At 43.3% G+C, this 24,894-nt stretch overlaps 3 protein-coding genes across 6 annotated transcripts in view; 2 read left to right on the top strand and 1 right to left on the bottom strand.

Annotated features, from left to right (window-relative positions):
- The window catches only part of LOC138950600 (centrosomal protein POC5-like), a 42,934-nt gene extending 34,262 nt beyond the window's left edge, over positions 1–8,672 (top strand). For both annotated transcript variants that reach the window (XM_070322305.1, XM_070322304.1), the window contains 3 exons: positions 2,043–2,251; positions 4,186–4,365; positions 5,790–8,672. In XM_070322305.1, coding sequence (XP_070178406.1) covers positions 2,043–2,251; positions 4,186–4,365; positions 5,790–5,918 — 518 coding nt within the window. In that variant the 3' untranslated portion in view covers positions 5,919–8,672. The remainder of the gene's footprint in view (positions 1–2,042; positions 2,252–4,185; positions 4,366–5,789) is intronic.
- A 4,007-nt stretch (positions 8,673–12,679) lies between these two features.
- Positions 12,680–19,534, bottom strand: LOC138950601 (zinc finger protein 723-like). Its single transcript, XM_070322306.1, has 2 exons — positions 19,424–19,534; positions 12,680–17,616 (listed from the first exon to the last, which is right to left on the bottom strand). The coding sequence occupies exon 2, from the start codon at positions 17,150–17,152 to the stop codon at positions 15,533–15,535; it is 1,620 nt and encodes a 539-aa protein (XP_070178407.1). The 5' UTR covers positions 17,153–17,616; positions 19,424–19,534; the 3' UTR covers positions 12,680–15,532.
- Positions 19,535–19,878: 344 nt separating this feature from the next.
- LOC138950612 (coagulation factor V-like) overlaps positions 19,879–24,894 on the top strand; it is a 391,727-nt gene continuing 386,711 nt past the window's right edge. For 2 of the 3 annotated variants that reach the window (XR_011450751.1, XM_070322319.1), the window contains exons 1-2: positions 20,294–21,013; positions 21,365–21,430. Coding sequence is in view for 2 of the 3 variants with exons in the window: in XM_070322319.1 (XP_070178420.1) it covers positions 20,767–21,013; positions 21,365–21,430 (313 nt within the window). In the remaining variant the exon portion in view is untranslated. The other variant, XM_070322320.1, reaches the window with a different exon arrangement.

The raw sequence follows: 24,894 nt of genomic DNA, 5'->3' as shown, positions 1-24,894 counted from the left end.
CAGGTCTTTACAGAGGCTATAAACACAAAATCAGGTCTTTACAGAGGCTATGAACACAAAATCAGGTCTTTACAGAGGCTATGAACACAAAACCAGGTCTTTACAGAGGCTATGAACACAAAACCAGGTCTTTACAGAGGCTATGAACACAAAACCAGGTCTTTACAGAGGCAATGAACACAAAACCAGGTCTTTACAGAGGCTATGAACACAAAATCAGGTCTTTACCGAGGCTATGAACACAAAATCAGGTCTTTACAGAGGCTATGAACACAAAATCAGGTCTTTACAGAGGCCATGAACACAAAATCAGGTCTTTACAGAGGCTATGAACACAAAATCAGGTCTTTACAGAGGCTATGAACACAAAATCAGGTCTTTACCGAGGCTATGAACACAAAATCAGGTCTTTACCGAGGCTATGAACACAAAATCAGGTCTTTACCGAGGCTATGAACACAAAATCTGACATAACAGGATCTTCAAAGGGAGAAAGTGTTAAATTGGGGGGTTCCACTGTATTGCTTTCAGTCCTCTTCACTACCAGCGTATCTCCCATTTTGTATAGAAGTGTTGATGATAGGGAAGCTACCAGCGTATCTCCCATTGTGTATAGAAGTGATGATGATAGGGAAGTTACCAGCGTATCTCCCATTGTGTATAGAAGTGTTGATGATAGGGAAGTTACCAGCGTATCTCCCATTTTGTATAGAAGTGTTGATGATAGGGAAGTTACCAGCGTATCTCCCATTTTGTATAGAAGTGTTGATGAAAGGGAAGTTACCAGCGTATCTCCCTTTTTGTATAGAAGTGATGATGATAGGGAAGCTACCAGCGTATCTCCCATTTTGTATAGAAGTGATGATGATAGGGAAGTTACCAGCGTATCTCCCTTTTTGTATAGAAGTGTTGATGATAGGGAAGTTACCAGCGTATCTCCCTTTTTGTATAGAAGTGTTGATGATAGGGAAGTTACCAGCGTATCTCCCATTGTGTATAGAAGTGTTGATGATAGGGAAGCTACCAGCGTATCTCCCATTTTGTATAGAAGTGTTGATGATAGGGAAGTTACCAGCGTATCTCCCATTTTGTATAGAAGTGTTGATGATAGGGAGGCTACCAGCGTATCTCCCTTTTTGTATAGAAGTGTTGATGATAGGGAAGCTACCAGCGTATCTCCCATTGTGTATAGAAGTGATGATGACAGGGAAGTTACCAGCGTATCTCCCATTGTGTATAGAAGTGTTGATGATAGGGAAGCTACCAGCGTATCTCCCATTTTGTATAGAAGTGTTGATGATAGGGAAGCTACCAGCGTATCTCCCATTGTGTATAGAAGTGATGATGATAGGGAAGCTACCAGCGTATCTCCCATTGTGTATAGAAGTGATGATGATAGGGAAGCTACCAGCGTATCTCCCATTTTGTATAGAAGTGATGATGATAGGGAAGTTACCAGCGTATCTCCCATTTTGTATAGAAGTGTTGATGATAGGGAAGTTACCAGCGTATCTCCCATTTTGTATAGAAGTGTTGATGATAGGGAAGTTACCAGCGTATCTCCCATTGTGTATAGAAGTGTTGATGATAGGGAAGCTACCAGCGTATCTCCCATTTTGTATAGAAGTGATGATGATAGGGAAGTTACCAGCGTATCTCCCATTTTGTATAGAAGTGTTGATGATAGGGAAGCTACCAGCGTATCTCCCATTTTGTATAGAAGTGTTGATGACAGGGAAGTTAACAGCGTATCTCCCTTTTTGTATAGAAGTGTTGATGATAGGGAAGTTACCAGCGTATCTCCCATTGTGTATAGAAGTGTTGATGATAGGGAAGTTACCAGCGTATCTCCCATTTTGTATAGAAGTGTTGATGAAAGGGAAGTTACCAGCGTATCTCCCTTTTTGTATAGAAGTGTTGATGATAGGGAAGTTACCAGCGTATCTCCCATTTTGTATAGAAGTGTTGATGATAGGGAAGTTACCAGCGTATCTCCCATTTTGTATAGAAGTGTTGATGATAGGGAAGTTGTCGTTTTGCAGAAAGGGATCCCCGAATGCCAGACTACGGAAGTGGAAACGAAGAGTTTTCAAACAACTTTGGCAGCTACGCCCCTGAGAAAGCGCCTGCTGCTTACAAGTCCATACCGCAGGAAGGGGCGTGCGACTCCGACACAGCCGATGATACATCCCCCAGGATAGTCACGTCGGTGGGAACCAGACCCCACACAACCAGTACAGGACCTCGACCGGTAATGTTGGGAGGGATTGGGGTGTGTGTGGGGGAATGTGTTTGCGCGTGTGTATGTGTGCAGTGTTGTTTTCAGACCATGGTCTTGGATCGTTGATGTGTGCTTTTCTGACGCATCGTTCTGACGGGGCTGTCCTTTCGACCATAGACCATTAAAATGTTATCCTGTACCGCCAACTAGCTCTCTCTCCGCTCTTTCTCTCTATTACGAGGTAGCGGCCTCTCGCATTTAGGAACCTACGCTTACATGGCCTTTCAGAAATCAGGGGGATGTCATATCCGGTGTCGATTGTAAACATGGACAAAGTTGCCGAGGTAAGTTCTGAAAATGCTAAAATAAACTCAGCTAAAGTGCATATGGAACATGTTTTTCGATGAGTTTTGTTAAGTTTAGTTTGGAGTTTTGGAAAATCCAGTTCATTGTCACCTCCCATTGTCACAAATAACTGGAGCGTGCTTTCTTTTCACTGTCTTCGAATCGCTGGCCTTTCAAACCGGACGCTAAGCACCCCTGAAAGTCGAGCGTCGTAACCTCGAAGGGTCACGTGACGAGTTGGCGGTCCAGGCTATTTGGTCAATGTTTCGACCATCCCATAGTTATGACATGTACAGTGGAACCCCCTTTTAAGACCTTCCCTCTTTTAAACTCTGTTTTGTCAGATTTTCTGTTCATAGCCTCTGTTTATTAACCCCCATTTTAAGACTTCCTCTATTTTAAGAACATATTTTCTCAGATTCCTGGAGGTCTTAAAAGGCATGGTTCCACTGGGTAAGGTCTTCTGATCAGGAATGGGAATTGTCCGCGGAAATCTGTGATTTCCGCGAAAAGGAAATTACGTTTCAGGAAAAATAAGAATTGTCCGCGGCAAAAAAAGGTAAATTAAATGATATGTATACTGTTGTCTCTCTATCCATGATTTGCTTACACGAGAACTATCAAAATATTGGTCTAAATTGCTAAAAATTTGTTTTCCTTCCGGAGGGCTCTGCCCCTGTACCTGCCGGGGCCAGGGCAACCCCTGGACCTCGGCCTATTTTTAGAGTTTTTTCTATTTTGGAATTCCCATGCCTGCTGATAGAACAAAAAGCTTTTGTAGCCAGGACATATGGATCAACCTACACATGTTTCCAACAGGTTCAACTGGCCTAGTCTGGGGACAACTCAGTGTTAATGTATGTGGGTGAAGGGGGAGGGGGGGGGTGGCGTATGTATGAGATTATGTGTGTATGGGGGTCGGTGTGTGCGACTGTGTGTGTGTGTGTGTGTGTATGTGTGTGTGTATGTGTGTGTGTATGTGTGTGTGGGTTTGTGTGTGTGTGTATAATGTGTGTGTGTGTATATATATTATAGTGTGTGTGTGTGTGTGTGTGTATAATGTGTGTGTGTGTATATATATATATATATAGTGTGTGTGTGTGTATAATGTGTGGGTTTGTGTGTGTATATATAATGTGTGTGTGTATATAATGTGTGTGTGTGTGTGTGTGTGACTGTGTGTGTGTGTGTGACTGTGTGTGTGTGTGTGACTGTGTGTGTGTGTGACTGTGTGTGTGTGTGTGTGTGTGTGTGTGTGTGTGCACTTGCATTTTTACTTGTTGATTTGGGTACAGTGGAACCCCACAGGTCTTAAAATAGAGGGAGTCTTAAATTGGGGATAAAATAACAAAATGACAGGCTATGAACAGAAACTCTGACAAAGCAGAGCCTTAAAAGGAAGAAAGTCAAATTGGGGGGGGGGGGGGGGGGGGGGGGTTCCTAAAAGGGGGGTTCCATTGTAACAAACTCTACTTTTGAAATAAGCCTTTGCTTGAGTTTGTGTATTCAATTGTTTCATGTCATGTATTTTGAATAAAATTTAGTTAAAACCAAACTCTACCCTACAAAACACATCCCCTCTCTTTCCACTGTATTGGTGAATCGGGTTGTTCTTCTAGACTTCAGCCAAGCAGATGTCCACCGCCACCACCACCACCACCACCGGCAGTCACAAGCCGCGGGTGTCGTTCAAAATGCCGGGCAAGAGCAGCGGCTCAGGGGGGCGTTCCAAATCTCCCATCGTACGGCACGGCCCTGTGCCTTCTGTGGTGGTGGAAAGACACCAACCAGTCAATAAGGTGTGTGTGTGATTGGGGCTGTATTGTATAATATCCCATGACCTCTCTTCTTCGTCTCTGTAAATGTACTCTAGGTATATTTCTTGTATTTCCATTGTTCTCTTGTTACATAGATGATGTAACTATTGCACTCTTTTACACATAAAATAGAGGATAAATAAGGGTGCACGAAATACATCATAGCTGGCTCTACTTTCTGTCGTCCTTGACATTCCAAAATGCACATGTACCTATAGACCGGATGTGCAAGGGGTAACCACGCTTTTGAGAACTTGCGCGAGAGTCGTTCAGTGTTATAGCTGAGTTTTAGTCTCGACTTGCCGAGACGATCATCGTAGCGTCATAGATTTCATGACGTCTGTCGTCCATCGCGTCATATTAAGGGGACGTAATCTGTTATGTTTCCTTCTATTAGCTGTTCTATTTCTCTCTTGTGATCAACATGACAAGATGTAAGTGTTTGAGTGTGTGTGCTCGTTCTCTCAACTAAAACAAAAGTCAAACTAGCAATCGTTAAAAACCCAGTCCAGCACTGCTAATAATGTTCAGACTATGCTCATGTGAAGTTACAGCGTGCCCGGTACACACGCCCTTATCGGTACATCATCGACTACAAGTGTTCTCTGGACAAGCTGTTTAATGCATTTTGCGAGTATTTCTAGCTCTTCTGCGATGCAGTAGGCCCTATAGACGATGAAGGTGTCCAAGATCTCAGGAGATGCGTGTGTAACCACTAGGTATTCAGTCAAATCCGTGTAAGAGGCTTTCAACTGACGGGGACAACCAAGCCACCATTATGCACCGACTTGACATAGATCAACAGACGTGCCTTTAGAATAAGGTATGTGCAGAGGTGCCTCATCTGAACAGACAACCAAAGCTTGATGTTTCCGTCACACTTTGTCTTTTAGATCTTCATGGGATATACAGGTTACAACACTCGTGATTTTTTATATGGCTTGTATTTCAGTCAAGACCCAGCGGGAATATCAAAGGGACTCACTCGCCAGAGGCTCGTGAGTCCCTTGATATTCATGACTGAAATACAAGCCATATGAATACCCACTTGTGTTGTAACCTCTGTGTTTTGTATTGTATTGTATTGTATTGTATTGTGTATGTGTGTGTGTGTGTATTGTAGTGTATTGTGTATGTGTGTGTGTGTGTGAATGGGGGTGTATTGTGTGTGAGTGTTTGTGTGTCTTTGGCTACATTTGCATCTGTGTATGTGTACACATGTGTTTGTGTGTGTGTGCATGAGAGAGAGAGAGAGAGCAAGAGAGAAAGAGAGAAAGAGAGAGAATGTAGTTGACCTGATGATCGCCATCATTCCTTACCCCAAATAATCACCAGTCCTCTCATCTTGCAAAATGTCAAATCTTTACACATTTGGTAACTCACACTCTCCTTGTTTATCTTTTCAGCAAACTATCGGCAAAGCGACAGCGGTGCATAATCAAAGACCACCAGATGAAAGAAATTTCCGCCGGCTGGCAGGTCAGGACGGCCTGGGAGGTGCACGGCACGTACAGAGCGTGCGAATGGTGGACTAAAGCCAAGGATAGAGTTGTGCACAGACAGAACATGACGCACAGTGTTTGGTGCTTAATGACATACAACACCGATACATGCACAGTGTTTGGTGCTTAATGACATACAACACCGATACATGCACAGCCTGGCGATGACCTTTTCATTCATTTTCTGCTGCTTCTTCTTCTTGGCGTTCGCTGGCGCTACATATTCAGTCCGGCTCAGGAGATGAAGGTCGTCGTCTTCTCCAGCTCCAGTCGACTGCCACGGAGCTTGGTTGTAGAAGGGGACATCTCTGCAGGATGGGATTCGTTGTTTGGTCTTCAAGACCGCAGGTACAGGTTGGTGATGGCGCCAGCTTGAACTTGCTGCTGAGATGACAAAGTCTCAGAGACTTTGTCAGTTTCTGGGAGAAGTGACACAATGTTCAACGTGACGCCATGCTTCACATTTTGACCCCCCCTTCCCCAATTGTAGACTTCCTCCAACAGACACAATGATCTAGTGGATAAGATGTTGCCTCCCAAGCGGAAGGTCGTGGGTTTGAATCCCGGCCGCTCCTGGTGGGATGAAAGGGTGGAGATTTTTCCGATCAACTGATGTGCTGACCTGCTGGTGCCTTATCTCCCTTTGTGTGTACATCAATCAATCAATCAATATGAGGCTTATATCGCGCGTATTCCGTGGGTACAGTTCTAAGCGCAGGGATTTATTTTTTTATTTTTTTATTTTTATTTTATGCAATTTATATCGCGCACATATTCAAGGCGCAGGGATTTATTTATGCCGTGTGAGATGGAATTTTTTTACACAATACATCACGCATTCACATCGGCCAGCAGATCGCAGCCATTTCGGCGCATATCCTACTTTTCACGGCCTATTATTCCAAGTCACACGGGTATTTTGGTGGACATTTTTATCTATGTCTATACAATTTTGCCAGGAAAGACCCTTTTGTCAATCGTGGGATCTTTAACGTGCACACCCCAATGTAGTGTACACGAAGGGACCTCGGTTTTTCGTCTCATCCAAAAGACTAGCACTTGAACCCACCACCTAGGTTAGGAAAGGGGGGAGAAAATTGCTAACGCCCTGACCCAGGGTCGAACTTGCAACCTCTCGCTTCCGAGCGCAAGTGCGTTACCACTCGGCCACCCACATGCAAGCACAAGACCAAGTGTGCACGGAAAAGATCCTGTAGCACATGCCAGAGTTCGGTGGGTTATAGAAACTCAACAATACCAAGCATGCATCCCCCGAAAGCGGCATATGGCTATATGGTGGGGTAAAAACGGTGACACAAGGAAAAGTCGTGGGAGTTTCAGCCCACGAACAAAGAAGTAGATTACCTCCCTTTTAAGACCCTTACGTTCTCAGAGTCAGAGTTGTTGTTGATAACCTGTGTAAATGTATCCCCATTTTAAGACTCGCTTCTTTTTTGAAGACCTGATTTTCTCTGATTTTTGAGTGCCTTGAAGGCGGTTTCCACTGTATAGTGTTGGTTGAGTGTGCTCAAATCAGGGCTCACCACAGATGCTCTACTCACTACTGAGAGGGTCGTGAGACCCACAATATTAAGAGGGACTGCCAAGACAGGGATACACTTGTAATGCTTTTCTGAGACCTTCACTATAGCGTATTGGTCAAAGTGGTGAAATTTAGTCATCAACTCTGTAAATTCATGTCGGTATTGAGATTTTCTCGTCTTTGTAAACCAGTCAAGTTAAGTGTACAATCTTGTCCATTCAGTCTGGAAATGTTGCAATATTTGTGTGGGTTGCGATCACCACTTTGAAAACTACAGTGAAACAGTGGAACCCCCTTTTAAGACCACCCAATTTAGGACTTCTAAGGACTTTTAAGACCCCCCAATTTAGGACTTCTAAGGACTGTTAAGACCCCCCAATTTAGGACTTCTAAAGACTTTTAAGACCTTACTTTTTCAGATGTTCAGTTCAAAACCTCTGTAAATTTACCTCTATCATTTTAAGACTCCCTCTTTTTTAAGACCTGACTTTCTCAGACTTTTGAAGGTCTTAAAGGGAGGGTTCCACTGTAATGGAAATCGAGTGCATCCCTGGAAGTGCTCTTTTCATGTTGAATGCGTCACAGGGCCCCCTCTATGAATTTGTGGGCATTTGATCTTACTTGTTAGTGCATACAGTTTGCATAGACCCACAGTTGTTTGACAGTATCACTTTATGAAGCTTGGTGCATACAGGGCTAACACCTTTCTGGTTCTCACCGGAAATCCGGTTTTTGAAAACTTTTAAAACCGGAAAATCCGGGTTCTTTAAGTACAACTTTGATCCTTGTCCCTATAAGATATATTAACAAGTCGCGTAAGGCGAAAATACAACATTTAGTCAAGTAGCTGTCGAACTCACAGAATGAAACTGAACGCAATGCCATTTTTCAGCAAGACCGTATACTCGTAGCATCGTCAGTCCACCGCTCATGGCAAAGGCAGTGAAATTGACAAGAAGAGCGGGGTAGTAGTTGCGCTAAGAAGGATAGCACGCTTTTCTGTACCTCTCTTTGTTTTAACTTTCTGAGCGTGTTTTTAATCCAAACATATCATATCAATATGTTTTTGGAATCAGGAACCGACAAGGAATAAGATGAAAGTGTTTTTAAATTGATTTCGACAATTTAATTTTGATAATAATTTTTATATATTTAATTTTCAGAGCTTGTTTTTAATCCAAATATAACATATTTATATGTTTTTGGAATCAGAAAATGATGGAGAATAAGATGAACGTAAATTTGGATCGTTTTATAAATTTTTATTTTTTTTTACAATTTTCAGATTTTTAATGACCAAAGTCATTAATTAATTTTTAAGCCACCAAGCTGAAATGCAATACCGAAGTCCGGGCTTCGTCGAAGATTACTTGACCAAAATTTCAACCAATTTGGTTGAAAAATGAGAGCGTGACAGTGCCGCCTCAACTTTCACGAAAAGCCGGATATGACGTCATAAAAGACATTTATCAAAAAAATGAAAAAAATGTCTGGGGATTTCATACCCAGGAACTCTCATGTCAAATTTCATAAAGATCGGTCCAGTAGTTTAGTCTGAATCGCTCTACACACACACACAGACACACACACACACGCACGCACGCACATACACCACGACCCTCGTCTCGATTCCCCCTCTACGTTAAAACATTTAGTCAAAACTTGACTAGATGTAAAAACCAGACTCAGCTTCTGAGGGGCACCGCCGTGGACCCTGGCCTTTCAGGTTGTTCACTTTATGTTGGTGTTAGCCCTGTGCAGAATGACAGGGAGAGGAACACTGGTGGGCGTTGAGTGTGATTCTGTCATGGTGGAATTATGTGCTTGATTTGTGTGTTTGTCGTGGAGTTGGACATTAAGTTGTGGCTGCGTGCAGGATGTTTGAACGGCATTGCTGTAAAGTGGAGTTTAGGGAGTCACGCACACAGGTGGCCGTTATCAAGATGTGATCGCAAGGATAGGTTTCACTGTACATGTTCCCAGTGCTTCATTTCTGCTACTTCAGCTGCAGGAAATGTTTAGCAGCCATCCTTTCTCCACAGCAGAGAAAACACAGCAGCTAGTAGCACAGAGAAGGCCTATCTCCCAGTACAGCGCGGAAGCAGTTGGATACATGTATAACAGGCAAGCGAGCTCAACAGTGTGCTGGCTGCAGCTGGTGGTAGCCAAACTATTCCCTCTGCTGAGCTGTCTTTAACTCGCACTAAAACACAAGCTAGGAACAGCCGTGCATGTATTGTAATTGTTTGAAAATGTGTGAAAATTAACTTGAAACAGTGTGTGCGTTTGTTTTGCAAATTAATGTATACACAGTCTCATTTATTGTCTATATGTCCAATGATGATACATGTACTGTACCAATTTACATTTATTATTTATTCTAATTCTTACACATCTCTTGAAAAGGCAACAAAATATTGAATTGAAGAGTGTTCATGATCGATGACTTTTAATTAATCTAATTTTATTGTGAAGCATGCATGTGTTTGAATGATTTGATTTGCTCTTTGACATTTAATTGTGTGATTTCAGTGAATGATTGTAGTTAGTGTGTATTGTGCAGGTGGCACAGGCAATCATGTCATGTTTTATATGATGTATACATGTATATATTAATTTTAAGCACTGGAATATTGAACTTGCATGGAATTAAAAAGCATTACAACTGATTTCAGTCTTTCTTTTCGCCTTTTTACTTGCTTTAACTGTCCCATTGGGGATAAATTGACTGAAGACACGAACATTTACTGTATTTTGTTCTTTTTTGTTGTTTTTGTTGCGTTGCCGCGTCACACGCTTGTGTGTGTATGTGTGTGTGGATATGTGTGATTGAGTTTGTGGATTTGTGTGTGTGTTGTTTCTACTCTTGTTGCTACATGTAGCATATTTGCAGAAATAATTTCTCAACATGTTCCCGCTTTGATCAAACGTATACAGTCAGTTTCAATCCCCATAGAAACAGACTCCCGATAATATTTTTTGTTGAGAGTGATGTCAGTATTTCACGAAAGAAGAGCACAAGAAAGCAGTGATGAAACAACTACAGTAGAACACCTCTTTAAGACCTAAACACACATACATTCTTCTTCTGCGTTCGTGGGCTGAAACTCCCACGTACACTCGTGTTTTTTGCACGAGTGGAATTTTACGTGTATGACAGTTTTTTACCCCGCCATTTAGGCAGCCATACGCCGTTTTCGGAGGAAGCATGCTGGGTATTTTCGTGTTTCTACACTACTCACAAAAAGTTAAGGATCACTATGAGAAAACAGGTGCTCAATAAAATCAGTTCGCTACTGTTATTTATTTCTCAGTCAAACCAAATTGTTATGAATTCTTGTTCAGCTGTAAGTCGGCGATGTTGTGTTAGTGGGAAAATTTCACGGGATTCTCTACTACTGAGCTTGGTAGCAAAAGAAAAAGCGGAAACTTGCGAAAAAGGACCTTGTTTTGGACCGTTCAGCCCGAACACATTGCACAAGCCACATGGAAAAACCATGATGCACCTGCAAGCACTGCTGTTTATGTGTGATATGCTGTCACTTGCTTGGCTTTTTGAAAAGACGTACCACCAGTATTTGGCATTATCTGACAATGCCTCCACGACGAAAATTGAACGAGTTTGAGAGGGGACGAGCTGTTGCATGGTTCCAAGATGGTGTCCCCAAGCGAGAAGTGGCCAGGCGACTTCACGTGTCCATCTCGGTCATTGTCAGACTGATTCAACGTTTCACAGCCACTGGGAGGGTCCAGGAAAGACGCAGACCTGGGCGACCAAAGAAGACAACTCCACGTGAAGATCGTCTCATTAAACGACTAGCCTTGCAAACAAGAACAGCCTCTTCCAGCATTATTCGAAGGCAGCTGAGGGTGGCTACTAACACCAACATCAGCCAGCAGACCATACGGAATCGCCTTCATGGGTTTAACCTCCGTTCTCGTCGCCCAGCTGTACGGCCACGCTTAACTCCAGCCCATAGGGCAGCACGCCGCGCCTTCTGCAGACGTCACGTGAGGTGGACACGTCAGCAATGGTCCCAGGTCCTGTTCAGTGATGAATCACGCTTCACCCTGAACCACAACGACGACCGACTGAGGGTCTGGAGGCGCCAAGGGGAACGCTACATTGACGCCACTGTCCAAGAAAAGGTGGCCTTTGGTGGCGGTTCTGTAATGGTCTGGGGGGCCTTCAGCCTTCACCACAGAACACCCTTGTTTCAAGTACAGGGTAATCTGACTGGCCTCCAATACCGGGATGAGATCCTTCGACCGCTGGCTGTACCTACACTGCAGCAGATGGGACCGCAGGCTGTCTACCAGGATGACAACGCTCGCCCCCACAGGGCAAGGGTGGTCAACGACTTCCTGCAGCAGTCTGGAGTCAACAGAATGGAGTGGCCAGCATGCAGTCCCGATCTCAACCCGATTGAGAACCTCTGGGATGAGTTGGATCGCAAAGTGAGGAGCAACCACCCCCCTCCCAGGGATGTCCAACACCTCTACCAGATGCTGCAGGCTGAGTGGCAGGCGCTTCCACAGAGGATCTTCACCACCCTGGTCAACTCTATGAGGACTCGCTGCGTCGAGTGCCAGAACAGCCAGGGCGGTTACACGCATTACTGAACTTTTGGGAGCATCTGAATGCCATGTCTTGTGATTTCAACGACTTTGTGAAATTAAATTTCGATACGTACACACTTTGATAAAATGTACAGACCAAACGATTGCTCGAAATTGAAGGAAATGTTGTATCCTTATCACTAAAGCTTTGAATTAAACGTTTGCCAAATACCAACGCATTGGCTTTCTTATTTGGAAAGTTATGAATTTGTGTGCAAGTGATCCTTAACTTTTTGTGAGTAGCTTATAACCCACCGAACACTGACATGGATTACAGGATCTTTTTCGTGCGCACTTGGTCTTGTGCTTGCGTGTACACACAGGGGTGTTCGGACACCGAGGAGAGTCTGCACAGAAAGTTGACTGAGAAATAAATCTCTCGCCGAACGTGGGACGAACTCACGCTGACAGCGGCCAACTGGATACAAATCCAGCGCGCTACCGACTGAGCTACATCCCTGCCCTCAACACACATACACATATGTAGAGGCTCACACACAAACACACATACAAACACACACACAATCACATACACACAAACACACACACAGAGGCTCACACACAAACACACACACACACAAACACAGAGGCTCACACACAAACACAAACATAAACACACCACACAAATGAATATGCTCTGGTGATCTCAGTTTAGTTGTTCATAATTAGCAAACATTTATCCACAATACCAGATGCATACATTATGAATGTCCAAATTAATGCTATTTTCAGATTCAAATTTATAGAAAATTCTCAATTAGGTAGCACCATGATTTTCTTAAGTTACAATATTCTTTCTCCTAGCAGACTTATGAACTTGGGCACATCAAACAAGTCGCGTAAGGCGAAAATACAATATTTAGTCAAGTAGCTGTCGAACTCACAGAATGAAACTGAACGCAATGCAACGCAGCAAGACCGTATACTCGTGGTCCACCGCTCACGGCATAGGCAGTGAAATTGACAAGAAGAGCGGGGTAGTGGTTACGCTATGCTGCATAGCACGCTTTTCTGTACCTCTCTTCGTTTTAACTTTCTGAGCGTGTTTTTAATCCAAACATATCATATCTATATATTTTTGGAATCAGGAACCGACAAGGAATAAGATGAAAGTGTTTTTAAATTGATTTCGAAAAAAAAAATTTGATAATAATTTTTATATATTTAATTTTCAGAGCTTGTTTTTAATCCGAATATAACATATTTATATGTTTTTGGAATCAGCAAATGATGGAGAATAAGATAAACGTAAATTTGGATCGTTTTATAATTTTTTATTTTTTTTTACAATTTTCAGATTTTTAATGACCAAAGTCATTAATTAATTTTTAAGCCACCAAGCTGAAATGCAATACCGAACCCCGGGCTTCGTCGAAGAGTACTTGACCAAAATTTCAACCAATTTGGTTGAAAAATGAGGGCGTGACAGTGCCGCCTCAACTTTCACGAAAAGCCGGATATGACGTCATCAAAGACATTTATCAAAAAAATGAAAAAAACGTTCCGAGATTTCATACCCAGGAACTCTCATGTCAAATTTCATAAAGATCGGTCCTGTAGTTTAGTCTGAATCGCTCTACACACACACACACACACACGCACGCACACACATACGCACATACACCACGACCCTCGTTTCGATTCCCCCTCGATGTTAAAATATTTAGTCAAAACTTGACTAAATATAAAAAGAAATATTTTCAAAAGGCACTGCATGAGCATTATGTGACATGTCGACATAGCTTTACTCATTTCCCCCACATCTTTCTTTATTTGGTGTTTAACGTCGTTTTCAACCACGAAGGTTATATCGCGACGGGGAAAGGGGGGAGATGGGATAGAGCCACTTGTCAATAGTTTCTTGTTCACAAAAGCACTAATCAAAAATTTGCTCCAGGGGCTTGCAACGTAGTACAATATATGACCTTACTGGGAGAATGCAAGTTTCCAGTACAAAGGACTTAACATTTCTTACATACTGCTTGACTAATGATCTTTACAAACATTGACATGCTGGGGAGCATCGGGTAAATTCTTCCCCCTAACCCGCGGGGGGTATCTGAGAGATTGAGTTCTTACAAAAGGAGGAAGCCTTCAAATGGAGGTAAATTGACAGAGGTCATGCAAAGAAAATCAGAAAAAGCAAGGATTTGAATTCAAAAGGAAAGGAGGGGGGGTGGAGGAGGGGTTCCACGTGTCTAAGGACGCTCTTATTCCAAGTAACAGCCTGGACAGAAGATCTGAGGTGGTGCACATGATACAACATTACAAGGGAGAGCAACCCCCCGGTTCAAGGGCAGTAACTCTATTGATACACTACACACATGATACAAGGGATACAATTTTCTGTTTTTTTAACCCACCGAACTCTGACATGGATTACAGGATCTTTGCCGTGCCCACTTGGTCTTGTGCTTGCGTGTCTTTCAAAGGTCTGCACATAAGTTGACCTGGGAGATCGGGAAAATATCCACTGTTACCCAACCAAGCGACCTCGGTCGAGATTTGAACTCACAACTTTCCGATAAAGAGGCCGATGTCTTATCCACTAGGTCACTCACAGAGCCAGTCGACACCCCGGTTTAAATCTTCCTCCATTTGAAGACCATTTCTCAGATTATTTCTTCATAGCCTCTGCCAATTTACCTCTATTTTCCCGGCACGGTTGGCCTAGTGGTAAGGCGTCCGCCCCGTGATCGGGAGGTCGTGCCAGCGGAACACATCTTACAGCGATGTCCCTTACTAGATGAGGAACGAAAAGAAGTGTGGCCGTCACCAACTCCCTTGCAGACCAAACTATACGGCAGTCGACAGGAGTTGGAGAAAACGACAACATTTATCACCAGTGCTGGACTGATTGTGTAACCTCTGCGAACGCCAAGAAGAAGAAGAAGAAGGGAGGTCGTGGGTTTGAACCCTGGCCGGGTCATACCTAAGACTTTAAAATTGGCAATCTAGTGGCTGCTCCGCCTCGCGTCTGGCATTATAGGGTTAGTGCTAGGACTGGTTGGTCCGGTGTCAGAATAATTTGACTGGGTGAGACATGAAGCCTGTGCTGCGACTTCTGTCTTGTGTGTGGCGCACGTTATATGTCAAAGCAGCACCGCCCTGATATGGCCCTTCGTGGTCGGCTGGGCGTTAAGCAAACAAACAAACAAACAAACAAACAACTCAATTTTACTACTCCCTCCCTTTTGTTTTAGGACCATATTTTCTCAGATATAATATTTGTTGTTGTTGTTGTTGTTGTTGTTGTTGTTGTTGTTGTTGTTGTTGTTGTTGCACTGTAGTTCATACATATTAAAGAAAGGATAATCTTAAGCATCAAATACACAACGCACACAGTGAGTCTATGACCCCTGAACCGAATCCTCCTGAAGTTGTTCTTCAGAGAGCACTTTCACTTTGCTTTCAACCACGTCACTGTCGCTACACACCTGCTCTGAATTCTCGCTGAGCTCACTCGACTGCACGTTCTCTGAGACTAGACCAGCTGCCCTGGTTCTGAGCCGCCCTCGTTGTGCAACTTTGTGTGACACGATAAAGTCGACATGCGATGAAAGGACGCGGAGCATTGTTCACATTTAAACTGTCCTTCACCCGAGTGGATTTCTCTGTGTCTCTTCATGGTGGTGGAGTCTCTGAAAGCGGCCGGGCACAGTCCACACTTGTATGGTTTCTCTCCCGTGTGAGTCCACTTATGCTGGTACAACCCGGCCGATGACAGGAACGTGGCCGAACACTGCAAGCAGTTGTACGTTTTTTCACTGGACTCGTGAGTTTTCATGTGGGTTTTTAGAGCCTCTGGGGATTTAAACGCTGCCGCACAGCTCTCACATTTATGCGGCTTTTCCATAAAGTGGGCTTTGACGATGTGAGTTTTTAAGCTGCTTTTGTAGCGGTACGTCAGAGAACAGATTTCACATTTGAACGGTTTCTCGCCGGTGTGGATACGCTTGTGAGTCTCCAAGTGCAGCGTCTGGTTGAACTCCATGGCGCACTGATCACACTTATAGCGTCTGTCTCCCGTGTGGATTTTCCGGTGGAGCTTCATGTAAGACCTACTGCTGAAGAAGACCTCGCAGATATCACACTGGTACGGCTTCTCCCCGGTGTGTGTTCTCATGTGCTCCTTAAGCTGGGAGGCGTGCCTGAACCTGGCCATGCACTGGTCACAGGGAAACGGTCTCTCTCCAGTGTGAACTTTGGCGTGCTCTCTGAGACTGGAGGCGGCGGTGAAGGAAGACTGGCACAGATCACAGCGGTGATGACGCTCGCCTGTGTGGACCACGGAGTGCTGTATCACGTCTGAAACGTACCTGAACGCCTTGCCGCACACACCGCACTGCAGCGGCTTCTTCAGGCCCGACCGTCTGTGTCCCAGCATGTGTTTCTTCAACAACGAAGGGTCGTTGTACGCCTGCAAGCACACCCCGCACTGGTAAAACTTGGCTGTCGGGGGTGCTTTCTCAAAGCGCCTAGTGGCTAATGGTTGGTGTTTTGCAGATGATTTCACACCATTCGGTGAAAAGTGTATCGGTAGCGAGTCTATCCCTTCTTGCCCTTCGCTGTCATCTGTACTGTCATTCGCTGTTTCTACTATAACACCAGCAGAAGAGAGGGAGCAGTTGATGTGAGTCTCTGCTTTTATGTACCTTCTTTCACCTTCTTCCCCCTGGGAGGCACCAGAAAAGTGGTTCTGCATCTCTTCGCTTTCGTCCGACACAGGTTCTCTTTTGATGTCTGCCAGTTTAATCCTTAGTTTTGAACTCTTTGAGTCCACAAATTCAGCTGTGTTAAATGATGATACTTGACTATCATGGGTTGTAGGGCGTGGCTCTGATTTCATTGCTGAGGCAGACACACAGTTCTGTTCCAGGGATAGCACTGGCACTTGGCACGGAGGAGTAGACTTCTGAGAGAAATCACACCCGGAACGGACACGCACCTGTCTCAGATCAAGCGCCTGACATATGACACCAACCGACTCCCTGCTGGATATTGGGTGTGTGGTTTGGGAGTCGTCTGAGCTAGGCTCTGTCTCATCAACAGAATCAGGTGACTCGGCCACATCAATCTCCACTTTCACTTCAGGTAGCGCCATTGTCAGGGAGAACTGTACGTTGCAGCTAACTTTGCCTACTCCTCTGTCCGTTCCTTCTCTTTCACATTGTGATGCGTCTATTTCACTGATTCTGAAATCCAGCAATGGTAGCTGTTTTCACAGGTTCTCATCTCGGTACTTGTGATAAGACAGAACTTGAAACAGGTAGACACTGATGACATAACTTGTGACTGCGGTGGACAACCAAACACACTGTGAGGTCTTCAATTTCAGCAAGAGACGTTCAGTTTTTCGATGGAAGATCCTTTCTTTCTCTTTGGTTAGACTGATGAAATACCGACTGCAATGGCTGACAGAAATGACATGTGCTTGGTGTTGTATTAGATCAACTTTTTTACTGACAGTGTAGACAGGAGGGGCACCGGGTCCCTTGATGCTGTTCTGTCTGTTGTTCGGACGTGTGATTGTTCAGCTAGATCAGGACACGACTTCGGCCGCTGCATCTTGAAAACAAGAAAAATGGACACAAATGTCAAAACATATTTTTGTTGCATTGGATTAATCTTAATCTAGTCAATAAACACAAACATGTTTTTAAAGTACAGTAGAAGTAGAACCCCCATTTTAAGACCTCTAAAAATCTGAGAAAATCAGGTCAAGTGGAAAAAAAAAAAAAGTTTTCTAAGAATAAGATCCTTAAAATGTAAAAAAATAAATAAAAAAAAACAATCAAAAAATCAGGCCCTAAAAAGGAGAGAAGTCTCAAAATAGGGTAATTTACATGGCTATAACTTACACAGGTTATGAACAGAAAATCTTAAAAAACACAAGGTCTGACGAAAAAGGAGGAAGTCTTCAATTGGGGGGGGGGGGGGGGGGGGGGGGGCACTGTAGGCGTATCCAACATGATTTTAAGGGTAATCTTAAACTTTCGGGTTGTAAATTGCCAAACAATGACGAGACAGAAAGGTTATAAAAATGTTGTATTCAAAATTGGATTTATAATGATCTGATAAACAAAGGGAAGTAAGCCCTCTCAGTATTAATCAATGCATACAACATGTGTAATAGAGTAAGTGAGAGTTAGTCGGAACCATTCTCCTGGCACCTGACTGAGAGAACAATTAACAAGATATGAAATGAACAACGGATCAACTTCCATCCTCCAAAAAGGATGATCGCCACAAGCTCATATATGATATACTAGATGATTACCCGCTTCGCCGGCGCACGAAGGAAGGGAGATGAACGCGCAAAACACTGGAGACCTTCTAAAAATAGTAACGTGCAGTGACCTTCTAAAAATAGTAACGTAGTAACGGGAATATGGATTGACGCCACACGGAGGAAGGGAGATAATCGCGGCTGAAAACACTGGAGAAGATAAGGAAGAGTTACTGGTAGTGGATCCAGACAACAACAACAAAAATCGGTTCAGCGCGCACAGCGCTGCGTGCTGAGAGCACGTGTTGAAACATCTCATCGACCAGGTTGTGTCCAGGGTGTACCTGAATATGATCACCAAATTTGAAACAGATCCATCGAGAACCTTGGCCGCGCATCGCGCACAGACAGACAGACACTAGTCGTATATATAGATGGAGAATGATGAACATCTCTCTCTCTCTATAGATATTCTCAAAGATATATGATATAGATGTTCATCATTCTCCAAGGCACTCCAACTAACACTTACAAAACGTTACATACACATGAAGTCATACACAAGACCCAGCTTTTATTCGTGACCTGACATAGTCTTCAGATCAAGACTGGTTTTTACAAAACAAAAACTTCCATTAATTGTTTATCATTGTCACACTTACCGGGTTGCCTCCAAGGTATAGAATCTTAAACAAATGAGGCAAAGCACTGTTTAGAGATTGGCCTACAATGTCACGTGTAGCTTGCCTCAGTGTTACTATTACTACTATGCAAAAACAAGGGAAAGTAACTCTTACACGACCTATAAAATCTTGACTGAATTATTTCCGAACATCGTCTATTGACATTTCCAAGATAAACCTTAAAACGCAGCACCTGAAAACAGACAGCGTGCTTTTTGATAGTCTGTTTTTGGTGTGATGGAAAAGTAATCATATAATATTCGTAATAAGACTAAGATTCTTCTTCTTATTCTTCTGCGTTCGTGAGACTAAGATTCTAAGAACCCAGGAAGATGAACAATCATGAAGCAGACGGCATTTCATTTTCAATGCTTATGCTGTAATTGGTCTTATTAAAATGCATCTCCGCTTAAATGACAAAGATCTGAGACCCTTTGATAAAGGTATGCAAGCAGGCCCTCACCTCAACCGTTGAATGTGAAAGTCACAAAGATAGTTTACGCCAAAGATGAACACAGGGGTTCTTTTCCAAAAAAAACCTTGTCCTTCCGGAAGCTCTCTACCATTATTGACTTCTTTTCAAGAATGAAAGTTACTTCCCTTCGTCGTTTCGTCCATTTACAGAAAACTGGTTTGACTAAATACCGCCCGACACCGCCCGACGTCATACCAAAGCATATTCACGTTATATTTTTTACTTTATAGTAATTGTATGGTATTTTATTGCGGTGTACCAGATTTTAAGTCATAGAATTAAAAAAATAAGGGAGTTAGGGTGCATTTTCCAAGAGCTAGAGAGCGAAAGTAAAAGCATGGGCCATGTCGGCTTGTGCATGTTTTACTTTTAGACCCCCCCGACGTAACCTAAAGCATCACATAAGTTCTGTGTAAAGCATACGTGTAATATATTTTTTTGTACATATCTATCTTCACAAAATTGTCTCACTTTATATCAACTTTTAAGTCACAGAAAAAAAGGAGAAAAAAAAGGGAATAGCATAGCACACGAAGTACACAAGGTAGCTAAAAAAATAAATGTTAAAGGGTAGATAATGGTCGGTTTTGGTGAGGTTATGCCTCTTGGCACTTGTTTCACTTCCGCCATGTTGCTGAAAGTGTAAACACAGAGTAAGAATCAAAATGCCGAACCGATGCGTAGTGTACCAGTGCAACAATGCGTCAGGTTTTGAATTCCCGAGTGACAAAGAGGTTAGGCAGCAATGGATTATTGCTGTACGACGCGACAACTGGTCTCCGACATCGACGAGTGTGGTGTGCCCGGAACATTTTCTGCCGACAGATTACAAAGACGGGCCCACGGCTTGTGGTATGTAACAGTTGACAGTTGTTTTGGAACTGGTAATTCTTTTTTGCCTGCATGCAGGGCTTCTGAAACAGGTACCCTGGTAGCCAAATGCTACCTGATTGTCTGTTTGGCTACCAGGTATTGCAGGTGAAGTAGCCAAACTGGCCAACCGTGCTTCGTGGGTCGTGGACGACCCAGAGCCTCACAAAATCGTTTTTATCTCTAAGACTATTTAGAGTTTTTAATTGACTTCATGCAATCTCTAATCACCGTACGACCTTCCCATTGCCCAAACAAACAAATAAACGATGACGTAATTGAACTACACAACACAGTCCGGAAGATGTGGGTCGTGGACGACACGGCAATGCGATCGTGACGTCACAGCCACTGGTTTTCTAAGCGGCGGCCATCTTGGTAAGCAGGATATTGCGTGCTTCGGCTGCTACTAGTGCTAGTACCGGTTCAGTTAGCGTTTGGGAAGTTCTTCGGCTGTCATCATGGCTCCTGGAGCGTCTTGTTGTGTTGTTAACTGCACAAACGCGAGTCACAACTGGAAAGGACAAAAGAAAAACGAAAGTCTGCGTTTTTTTCGAATTCCTAAGGTGAAAACTCGCGAGGGGGAGCATGTCAAGGCTGTGACAGAGCGAAGAAGGAGAGCATGGGTTGCAGCAATCCGACGCACGAATATCACTTTCGAGCACTCATCGGATGGCTTTCGTGTTTGCTCTCGTCATTTTCACAAAGGTAAGTTTATTTTATTATAATGTGGAACCAATATATCGCTGACAATGTCATATGTTAGCAACTTGAATGTGAAGCTATCTGACACTGTCAGTGTCACTGCTAACCTAACTCGGTCATAGATTTACTTGTCTATGCATATGAGTACAGTTGACACTAAATCATGATTTCCAAAACTCATGTGAGTAGACTGAGTTTAATGTGGATGTTCAGTCACATTGATTTTATGTTCATACATCATAGTAATGTCATTTTATTGAACTTTTTTTAATGTTGGAATTTTCTTTCATATAGAATTTTGGTATGACCGATACCTTTCATTATAATAAAAGTGCCAATCCATCATGATTGCAGGTGAGCCAGCGTACGAGATGGCAGAAACTGACCCAGACTGGGCCCCATCATTGCACCTGGGACACGGTAACATCACTAACATTAACAACACACCATCATGATCATGTCGCACACACAAGTTACACACAGTCTCCTCTGTAATGTGGAGTTTTAAGAAAATGTTACCTTCGCCTTGACTGCTACGTTGTCGCACCTCTCAGGGGAAAACATCTTCAGTTCATGTACCCAGCCGTTTGTGAACTGATTGTGAGCTTCCAAACTTTTGTGAGCCTTGAACTGCTCTAGTGTGTACGCGCTCACACCAAACACAAGGTACGTCAGCATGTCGCCGAATGTCAACTGAGGAAGTTTCTCGGCATCTACAGACCACTCTTTGTCTCCTAATTCGTATGGATCGCACCCGTTTAGACTCTTGAGTTTCTCAATGTATCTTGCTTTTGGCTCAGGTTCCAATTTCTCGATGTATTTCAGTTTTTCTTTGGCCTTTCGCTTATCCATTTTCGATCAAGACACGGTGCCAAAGACTGAAGGAAGCGGAAGTCTGGCAGTGCTGCTTACCAAGATGGCCGACGCATCACGCGTGCATGGGAACACCTACGTCATCGCGCATTGCCGATTGAACTACACAACACAGTCCGGAAGATGTGGGTCGTGGACGACCCATCTATATATACGACTAGTGTCTGTCTGTCGATGCACGGCCAAAGTTCTCGGTGGATCTTTTTCAAATTTGGAGACCGTATTCAGCTACACCCCGGACACAACCTCATCGATGAGATATATTTCAACACGTGCTCTCAGCGCGCAGCGCTGAACCGATTTTGGTTTTTCTCTGGATCCATTCCCAGTAACTCTTCCTTATCTTCTCCAGTGTTTTCAGCCGCATTTATCTCCCTTCCTCCGTGCGGTGCGCCGGCGTACACCCGGGGCATAGCCGGGTATTCGGCTCGACTTCTTCTCGGCGCCAGCCGTACCCGGCGAAGCGGGTATTTATCTAGTTTATATAGATAGATATATATGGCTTCTCTGTGTGTGTGTGTGTGTGGAGGCAACACCTGTGGATTGTAAAGTTCTGTTTGTGATGGGGTCTGGCGGCTTTTGTCTGTCTGTATGTTCTGGCATTCAAAGGTGATTGTGGTGAACCGCCACGCTGTCTGTCTCTGTCTCGCCATTCACCCCGACGAAGCCGGGTATTCCTGTAGTTATAATTATATATATATATATATGGAAATACGTAAGGAATTTTACGTTGTTTATCCTTATTTGGATGACGTGGGTCGTGTACGACCCATACTCTGCACAAAGGCGGCAAAACGTTTATCCCTATTCGGATGGCGTGGGTCGTGTACGACCCATACTTTTTATGTTGAATCCTTCTTTGGGAAGTATTTATAGAGGTTACAACACGAGTGGTTTTTTTATATGGCTTGTATTTCAGTCAAGAACCCAGGGGATGAATATTAACCCTTACACTGGTGCAATTCTGTAACACATGTTACATAGCCACTGGTGAATTAACAATAACAGAGAGAAAAATAACAAAAAACGGTCATATAGGTTTTCGCAGCCATGGGAGGTAATCGGAACCGACCAAACAGACTGAGCCAGTAGCGTGACATATGTTGCGACAACCAGGTGACATGACAACCAGGTGACAGTATACGTAAAGTAGCGCGACATATGTCGCGACAACCAGCCTAAGGGTTAAGCATTGCCACATCGCCCAGCGTCAACTGAGGACACAGTGAAAAGGCACTTTTTTTTCCCTTTGAGTGAAAAATAATTGGCATAATTGATGTTTGTGAGTCACAAATTATGTATCAAATGAAAAAGGAATGAATAAAGAAATGATTCAAAAACAAAGTTTACTGTATGAACTTAATAAAAGATGTGTTTTGGAATATTTTGAGTGTGAAAGTGCGTGTTCGTCTTCACTGCCTCTCGCGGCCATTTTCGCGTCACTCTTAGCAGACGACCAGTTCATTTCAAACTGCTGGGAATACCGTAATTTTCATTGGAGGGCTGTGATATTTTGCAACCAATCAGAGAAAGCTTTACATCTTTCCCATACAGAAAACCGCGACCCACCGGAAGCTACATCTCCGTCAGCATGACGGTGAATATTACTCGTGTGAGTTTCACTAAAATTTGGTCTGAAAACTTCCATCGGCATACACGGTTCAAATGCAGTTTATAAAACATTAACTTCTGTTTCATTTAAGCCAAAAATCAAAAGAATCGAGCGAGAAATGACTTACTCCCAACGATTATGCTGCGCAAAACTGGACCCGAAAAATGCGAAACTCGGCCGATCAAAAGCCTGAAGAGGTTGCGATCTCGGCTCGCTGAAAGCAAAGTGATTTCGAACTAAAATGACCATATCTCGCGAACTACTGCACCGATTTAAATAAAACAAATTGCTATGTGCTCAGAATTTTGATCTCTTTAAACTGGTGTGTTTCTTGTCATTCAACCATTAATTTCAAAATTTCATGTCATTGCCACAGCAATCAGTCTATGTCCCATGTATTTAGCTACTAGCTTTGTCCTCAAATGACGCCCAAAATTTCTCAACTAAAATGACCATATCTTGAGAACTACTGCACCGATTTAAATAAAACAAATTGCTATGTGCTCAGAATTTTCATCTCTTTAAAATGATGTGTTTCTTGTCATTCAACCATTAATTTCAAAATTTCATGTGTCATTGACTCACGAGCCTTACACGGATTTGACTGAATACCTAGTGGTTACACACAAATGTGCATCTACTGAGATCTTGGGTACCTTCATCCTCTATACTATGTATAGGGCCTATACTGCATCGCAAAAGAGCTAGAAATACTTGCAAAATGCATTAAACAGCCTGTCCAGAGGACTGTCCTAGTCGATGATGTACCGATAAGAATGTGTGTACAGAAAAGAGCACGCCTGTAACTTCATAGGCATGAGCATAGCCTGACAATATTAGCAGCGCTGGTCGGATGGACTGGGTTTTTAACGATTGCTAGTTTGACTTCTGATTTAGTTGAGAGAGCCGGCAGCAACCAGCGCACACAATCACACACACGGCTTGTCATGTTAATCACCTGAGAGAAATAGAACAGCTAATAATTATAGAAGGAAACAGATTACGTCCCCAGAATATGACGTGATGGACGACAGACGTCATGAAATCTATGATGCTGTGAGGATAGTCTCGGCAAGTCGAGACTTAAACTCAGCTATAGCACTGAACGACTCTTGCGCAAGTTCTCAAAGCCGTGGTAATCCCTAGCACATCCACTTGACAGGTACATACATGTGCATTTTGGAATGTCAAGGACGACAGAAAGTAGAGCTAGCTATGATATATTTGTTGCACCCTTATTTATCCACTATTTTATGTGTTATAAGAATGCAATTGATACATTATATGATGTAACATAAATACTCTTAAAATACAAGAACTATACCTATAGTAGGTTGACAGAGACAAAGAAGGGAGGTCATGGGATATATATGGTCGTCCACAACCGGACCCACATCAC

The sequence above is a fragment of the Littorina saxatilis genome, linkage group LG16 (assembly GCF_037325665.1).
Source record: "Littorina saxatilis isolate snail1 linkage group LG16, US_GU_Lsax_2.0, whole genome shotgun sequence".
Classification (NCBI taxonomy): Eukaryota; Metazoa; Mollusca; class Gastropoda; order Littorinimorpha; family Littorinidae; genus Littorina; species Littorina saxatilis.
Note: the sequence above shows the minus strand (reverse complement) of the source record. Positions and strands in the feature narration are given on the sequence as shown.

Excerpts from the sequence above, each read along its gene's own strand:
- LOC138950601 (XM_070322306.1), bottom strand. The coding sequence starts at position 17,152 with ATGGCGCTACCTGAAGTGAAAGTGGAGATTGATGTGGCCGAGTCACCT.